General features: G+C 44.9%; 1 protein-coding gene across 1 annotated transcript; it reads right to left on the bottom strand.

Moving 5' to 3' along the window:
- Window positions 1-4,838: 4,838 nt before the first annotated feature.
- Window positions 4,839-7,543, bottom strand: LOC100011831 (mortality factor 4-like protein 1). The gene has a single exon (XM_056806860.1). The coding sequence runs from the start codon at window positions 7,188-7,190 to the stop codon at window positions 5,880-5,882; it is 1,311 nt and encodes a 436-aa protein (XP_056662838.1). The 5' UTR covers window positions 7,191-7,543; the 3' UTR covers window positions 4,839-5,879.
- Between the last annotated feature and the right edge of the window lie 417 nt (window positions 7,544-7,960).

The following is a 7,960-nucleotide window of genomic DNA, read 5'->3' as shown; positions in this document are numbered from 1 at the left end:
CTTTCTCTGTGACTAGAAGCAGCACTAATGCTGGAAAATGGCACCCAGTGTAGAGGAGCTCGTCGGCTCCAGGACCCCTTACACATTATCTTAGAGACCACCAAGTGTACAAGGGCAGCATGGTACAGTGGAAACAATATGGAGCAAGGGGATCTGGGTTCAAATTCTATCACTGATGCTTATAACCCCAGCAAGTTGAAAGCTAGCTTGGAGTCAGGGAGACAGAACTACAAATCCTGCCTCAGACACTCACTAGATGGATGACCCCGGGCAAATTATTTAACCACTCCTAGACTCAGTTTCCTCCTCTGTAAAATGTGGATGATAATTGCACTTCTATCCCAGGCATATTTGGGGGATAAAATAAGATATTTATAAAATGCTTTGTAAACCCTAACGGTATATAAATGGCCATTATTATTTATTTTTATTATTATTATAGGAAATGGGGTGTGGGTGGACTAGATGACCTTAAAATTGCCTTCAGATTCAAAATTTATGTCTATATTGCATCTACTATCTATATTTTTTTCACCATTACCCGGGATTTAGCATCCATACATTATTATCTTCAAAGTCTTTAGAAGACCTCATTGTAGGCCATACTTCTGGTTTGGGCATAATTGATTGGATGAATCTACATTGACTCAAGACTATTCCCAATGCATGAAATATCCCTCTGGCTGAGAAGGAGGGTCAGAAGAATACTCCTCTCTTTTAGCAATTACACTCATGGCCAATAAGCATGAATACAGAGCACTCAGTATGTTTTATTTTTTTCAAATCTGTAGCACTAAAATTTCAAGCAAACTCATTTAAAAAAATGTTTACCTTCCATCATAGAACCATTGGTTCCAAGGCAGAAGAATGATAAGGGTTAGGCAATTGGGGTTAAGTGACCAGTCCAGGGTCGCATAACTAATAAGTATCTGAGGCCAGATTACAGCCCAGGATTCCAATCTCTCAACCTACCTTTCTATCCACTGAGCCAACTCGTTATCCCCACAGCACTCTTTTTTTTTTAAAGGAACCTATCTAGAACTATTGTAATATTTAAAATTAAAAATATATTTAAAAATGTGGAATTTTAAAGTTGGGAGCAGCTTTGATCAGTGAATGAGTCAATAATCATTAAAAAGTACCTAACCATTCTTCTGCATTAGAAATAATATGCAGTACTGACTTTAGGGCAGAAAGTAAGAGTTTAAAAAAGAAAAAACACAAAAATGCAATAAAAAGTACATCAACTGACAGGGAGCAAATCATAATGATGAGAGAACTCATCTCAAAGCCAAGGAGATTGATAGGGTTGTAAGGAATTAAAATTGAAGGTTTGATTAAAATATATGAAAATTAAAAATAATATGATGGTCACTCATTTAAAACATTATAGCTCAAGTCAAAATGACTTTCAATAGTTTTTATTTACAAAATAGGTGGACAAAGTGAAAGTTGAGAAATACAAAAAGAGGGTAGAAAATATATTTAGCCCGTCACACTAAATATTGCTTCAATGCTCGACTCAGCCTGGCAGGACTTGTTAACCCTCAACCAGAATTAATCTCTCTCCAGAAGTCAGGAAAGAAAAGCCAGCTATTCACTCACCCAAGTTCCTCAAGAAGCAGTTCAAATTGAAGATGACAACCTGTTGAGAACGACTCTTTAAGCCTACCTTTGCCCCCCCCCCCAAATTAAGGGCTTTTAAAGCTTTCTTGTCCCTTCCCCTCTTCATATGGGGCCAATCACAGCTTTCAAATTGTCTAGCACTGCACAGGGGAGGCAGTGTCTTGCAGGATCCACTTCTCATCCTCTGGAGGTGTAAACTCTTATCAAACAGATTCACAATTTCCTGACTGATTGAGTTGTTTCCCACTTTAGCAAATGACTTGCAAACACTCTTACTGTCTGCTGAGGTACTAAGTAGGGGTACTTAAGTTAGTGTTAGCTAAGTGTTAACTCAAAATAGACAAAGAGAATAAAGAGTTCCCTTTCACAGGATACAGGCCTGTCCATCACACACAGAGGCCATGGCCCCCCAAACCAGTCCTCTATCTTTGTGCCTTGGCTGCATCTCTGAGCCTGTTAAGGGCAACATTTGGGTCAGCCCTCTTCAGTGGAGGGATTTCCTCTCCTGGGAGCTCCCTATATCAAGGAAAGGATGCAGTCACCCTTCTTTTCTATAACTATTAAAGGACTAATTGCATAATTTCTTTAGAGTTGAACTCTCAAAATTCTTTTAAAATAGGATTTAATTTTAAAACTTTTGAACTTTAAGAATGTAGCTACTATGTAAGGTAGAGAGGGTCTCTGTGCAGGTTCTCATACATTGTGTTAAATAGAATCACACCATGACAAGGAATCTTCTCCTTGGGGGATCCTCTGACTGAGTGAATCTGTCACATCCCTTTCCATTCTGGAAATAAGGCGATGCTTCTTTCTGCCAATGGGCATAAAAACTGAAGAGTTCATCCTTCTTAACCAGAGAAAATAAAGCCTCATTAACCAATACTAGCTCATTGCTGTGTGTGTGTGTGTGTGTGTGTGTGTGTGTGTGTGTGTGTGTGTGTGTTTGTGTAAGGGAGGGAAGGCAAATCTGTGATTTTATTGGCATAAAGATCTCCTGATAACAAATCTCTGTACCCACTCAAGATGGATTTCTAGGCTTAAGACACTGAAAAGTTAGGACTTTCATAGGGTCATCTAATTAGTCAGTGTGAGGCCAGCTCTAACCACCACCCCAAACTACATGAATTAAATTACTGCACATTTTTTCCCACAATTTTATTCAATAAATGAATGAGTTTTCTAAATATTACTTTTTGGGTACTTCATACAATATTAGTTAGAAGGGCCCTAAGAATTCTATTTCCATCTGTCACTGAATATTAACATGTTCTAGATGGAACATCCACTGGGAGGAAGGGAGTTAGTCACATTTGGTGACTCTTTCTGCCTGGGGCACAGAAAATGTTTTAATTAAGAAACATATGTGTATGCTGTTCTCCACACATAATCGGCAATTAATTTGCACAAGTGTTAGACATCAACTACTTGGTATAATGTAAGGGGGGGAAAGGGTTAATTTTAAAAGGGTTGTACTAGATTATTTAAGTGTGGTTGCCAGGAATTTAATTTATTCCAAAGAGATTTATTTACAAAATGTAGAAAGAGTGAAATAAGAAAATCAGAGAGGATATGGCAAGATATCTAGCCTAAGCACTAAATCATTTACTCGGGCCCCTGGCTCAACCTGGGCAGGGAGAGTTAATCCTTAGGCCTTGGCAAAGAAGAGGACCTGGGGAGGTCTCTCTCAAGAGGTAAGTCTCTCCTGGGGTTAGTTTTTTTTCAGAAAATCCAGCAGTTAAGAATCAGCTTTTCACTCACCATGTGTCAGTTCAAAGAAAGAGATTTTAGAACAGCCTCACCAAGAACAGGGTCTCAGGTCCAGCCTCCACTCAAAAGAATAAAGAATTATCTCCAGCCTCTACTTCCAAAGAATAAAGAACTCTCTCTCACAGGAAGTGACATCTCTTTTTAAAGACGCTTCTTTTGTGTCACTTCCTATGTCTTCCCCTAATTTTACATCTGCCAATCACAGTTGAAGTTTTGCCTTAAGACTGCCCAGGGACAGTTAGTTTAATTCTAATTCATCACTCACTATTGCACACATGGGTCACAGTCCTCCTATTTAATGATTAAGTGGGATGTTTACACTTTTGGTGATTAGATCTAAAAATGGGCAGATCTCCATACTCAACTTTTAAGTAGGGTTTACAGTTTTGGTGATTAAATCTAAAAATAGGCAGGGGTTATAATTTTAATTTTCACAACCAGGGGAGAGTTAATTTTAATCTTCACAATAACAACTTCTTTTATTTATACTCTACAAAATTATTGTAACATAATTCTCTCATTATAGATGTATTTCCATTATCTTTCCAGCAAGTAAGTTCTGACTTTGCAGTATGTTGCCTGATATCTAGTCCTACATGGATTCACAAAGTTGCTGTCCCCTTTACTGTAAAAGTTCAAATTTTAATGAAGATGTTAACACCATTAAAATATTTTTTGTATTGATATTTGCAAATATGTAAAATATACATGTATTTGAATAAATTATATATATGCATATACATACATACATATATGTATATTTATATAATTACTATGATCCTAACGGGGGCCAAATCCCTACAGAGCAATTTTTAACAGGACCCTAGAAACATCTAGGGGGCTCTTAGTTTTAAATGGTTTGGAAAAGGACCCAAGCATGAATGAAATGTAAAAAAAAAAATAAGTTTATTTTTCCATAAGACAATTATTCTAAGTAATTGACCGTGGGGACAGGATATTTAGGTTCAAATCAGGTCTTTGGGATTCCAAATTATCATCTCTAATATCTAATATTGCTATCTGGTGGAGGACTGGGACTTGCTCTTCTACCTCCTGGCTAGGAAGACCCTGGAATCCATCCTGGTGATATCCATAATAATTAGTATTATTGTAAAAATTACTGTTAGTAGTTAACATTTACACAGTGCTTACTGTGTCTCAGGCCCTTGCCAAGTGCTTATAATTGTCTTATTTGATCCTCACAAGAACCTTACAAGGTAGGTAGATGGTATTTAACAGGAGCAGGTGTAGCTGAGTGTTTCATGTAGGGAGCGGGTCAATCTGGCCTTGAAGGGAGGTACTTCAAAAACATTACTAAGTGCTAAGAAAAAAATATATTTATAACTTTTAAAACTGATGGTGGCAAAGGTCAAAATTTTAATATAAAGAAAAGACAACCAGAACAAAGTTTGCATTTTCAATGAAAAAAAGATTTATTTCCAAGACTTATAAAACAATTCCTAAAATTATCAACTTTCCTAAAATACTATACTATACTATAGATATACAATAATGAATTTTTATCTTGTTAGAAAGAGCATTTCAATCAAAATAAAGGAACAATAAACATGAATGTTCATTCTTTAATCATCTGGGCAAAGTGAAAATGTGAACAACAGCCCAGTTTCAGAGAGGATATTTATTTCTGCACCAAAAAAATTTCAATAAACACAAATGAAAATCTTTAACCTTAACGCACCGGCAGTCTAGAGTACCACCTTGTCACATCATGAAGATCTATATACATACATCTATACACATGTCACATACAGAAGATCTATAAGTGCTTAGTCTTGAAGAACTGCAACCACAAGAATGCAAATAGTCATTTGCTCAATCCCACCCTCCAACTCCCCATCTAGAACCATTATTAAAGACATTCAAAGGAGAACTGAGTTTAAACAGAGCCCCCCCACCTCCCGCGCCTGTGCCTCTCCCTCTTCCCTGCCCCCAGAAGCTTAGTCCTAAAGAATTGGAATCCCAAGAATTCAAACAGCCAAGTCGACTTATAAGGAAGCATCCCAGCCGCCAAGTCCCGGTCTAGGACCATTCAAAGAATTGAGGCTAAAACGTCCCGCCCCGACTCCCCCAGAACCTCCCTTTTCCCTCCCGGGGCGCTTAATCTTTAAGAATTGGACCCCTAAGAAACAGCCAAGTCGACTTAAAAGGAAACATCCCACCCGCCAGGTCCTTGCCAGGGACCATTATTCCCGAGGTTCTAGGAATTGAGGCTAAACCCGCCCCACCTCCCAGTACCTCCTCCTCCTCCCGCCTCCAGCCTCCAGCCCCACCCTTTTCCTCTGGCCCTTCCCCCAACCTCCTGCCTCCCACTCCCAGGAGTTTTTAGTCACAAACCCAACCCTTTGTAGCCGCCATCCCAAACACCCAACATGGATTATACTTTGTGCCAAGCCCCGCTCGTTGCTGCGGGGTGAGCGGTCCCGGAGCGCACAAAGTCCATTGAGCTCCCCCTGGCACAGGGGCTCTCAGCCGACTCTGTCATGGTACTCGGGGGGCGCGGCCCCGTAGTCACTGGCACTGAACAGGGCAGCACAATTCTCGGCCAGATAGGCCACGAAATCGTGCAAGTGACCAAGGAGCAGGGCCAGGCTCTGGTCATCGAGCGGAGTGTAGGCCAGCATGGCCCCGATGCGCACAAAGAGACGGAGCAGATGTGGCGCGCCATAGATCTGCGACATGCACACTCCGGGGTGCTCGGCCAGCACCTGCGCGTACTGCGGCCGCTCGAACTTGTACAGCAGCTGGGTGCCCAGCATCACATTGAAGTACTCCTTGATGCCGGCCACCACCTCCACCACAGCGAAGGCCGTCTCCTCGGGCACGCCGGGAGCCGCCTTGGCCTGGGCATAGTCCTCCAGGATGGACTCGACAGTCTTCGCAGCCGGGAGGTAGAAGAGCTGGTTCTGCTTGGTGACCAGGTCCCAATCGTCCACCAGCCAAGGCTTCAGCAACTCGGGGATCTCTACCCTGACTTCCTCGCGGAAGGTAGCCGCCTCTTGGGCCTGGGCGCTCGGCTGCCCGCCGCGGCTCCTCTTCCGGCGAGGGGCTGGAAGGGCCACCCGATCCACCGGCAGGCCAGGGGTCTTACGGGCACGCAGGGCCCCGCGCCTCTTCTTGCGGGGCGGCAGGCGCGCCTGGTGGGCCACCAGCAGCTCGCTCTGCCGGGCCAGGTTGGCGTCTGAGTACTGGAAGACGCGGCAGGCGGACACCCACTCGTCCCAGTTCTTATTCCAGCCCGTGTAGTGGATGAGGTAGGTAAGGGGACCCGCCTCGGCCTCGGCCTCAGTGCCGCAAGCTGCCTCTGCCACACGCAAACACTTGGCCTCGTACAGCAGTGAGCCGTGCAGGCACAGCACCTGATCGCCCACCTGGAACGGGGGCTTCGGGGTGCCCGCCTCCGCCTCCAGCTCACTCAGGATCTGGGCAGTGACGGCTTCGGCCTCTGGCCGGGGCTCCTCTTCCTCCTCCTCAAATTGGGGCACCTCTTCAAAGTGGGGCACCTCCTCCAACTGGGGCGCTTTGGAGGAGGGACCTGCCTGGGGCTCCATCTCAGAGGAGGTCTCGGGCTGGGGCTCCAACTCAGGGATTCCTCCCACCTTGGGCTGGGACAGAGCTTGGACCCCCGGGGCGCTAGGCAGGGTTGGGACTTCAGGGTCATGCGCCTGGGGCTGGGCCTGGGGCTGGGGCTGGATCTCTGAGCTCCCCACCTGGGTCAGGTCCCTTTGGGATTGGGATCCTGGCCGGGGCTGGATCTTGTGGGCGACCTTGGGCGGCATCAGGAAGACAGGATCAGGGGAACTGCAGGCACCAACAGCAACCTGGGATCCAGCTCACGGTCACGGTCACGCTCACGGTCAGCAAAGCCTTGCTTCTCAGGGTCTGGAACAGAACTGCTACCGCCTCGCTTCCCTCTGGATGACCAGCCTGGAACACTCGCCTGCAGCGCACGAGGTGAAGCACTGCACGAGGCTCAGCCGACTGCCCCAGGTCTTACAGTGAAGCCACCTAACTTGCCCCAAGCCCCGCCCTTCGACTCATCCCTTCAGCCAATGGCAAATGACCAGAGCCGCGCAGGCGTAGTACCAAGCACTTATCCCAACCCTGTTGCTGAGGCTTTCCAAGATCCTTCCCGGCTCCTCCATTTGTCTGGCCAATGGCGAAGGAGCTTCGAGGCTCACAGGCATGCTGCATGACCCCAAATAACCTTGGGCGAGAGAACTTTGGGGGGGTTTTCGCCTCATTTCTGCTGCGCAGGCGCATGCCTCCTTCCCCCCCCCCCTTTCCCTCTTGGAATACTCCTCAGTTCAGGCCCCTGCTCTAATGACAACGGGAGACCATTCCAGATTGCCCCAGATGTTCAAAGACTCCATATCGATCCCATAAATGCTTTGTATTTGCTGGTGGGGCCACTAGAAAGTAAGCTCCTGACTGATCGGGGCTTTGGATTGCTTTTTGGTGCTTGACAAGCAAACAAATATTTATTAAGCTCTGGAGATATGAAAGAAGCGGGAGACAGAGCTCCCACGGCACCCTCCTGGCAAACAGA

This window comes from Monodelphis domestica, chromosome 8, assembly GCF_027887165.1.
Source record: "Monodelphis domestica isolate mMonDom1 chromosome 8, mMonDom1.pri, whole genome shotgun sequence".
In the NCBI taxonomy this organism is placed as follows: domain Eukaryota; kingdom Metazoa; phylum Chordata; class Mammalia; order Didelphimorphia; family Didelphidae; genus Monodelphis; species Monodelphis domestica.
The sequence above is the reverse complement of the archived record's forward strand: the minus strand, read 5'-3'. Positions and strand labels throughout refer to the sequence as shown.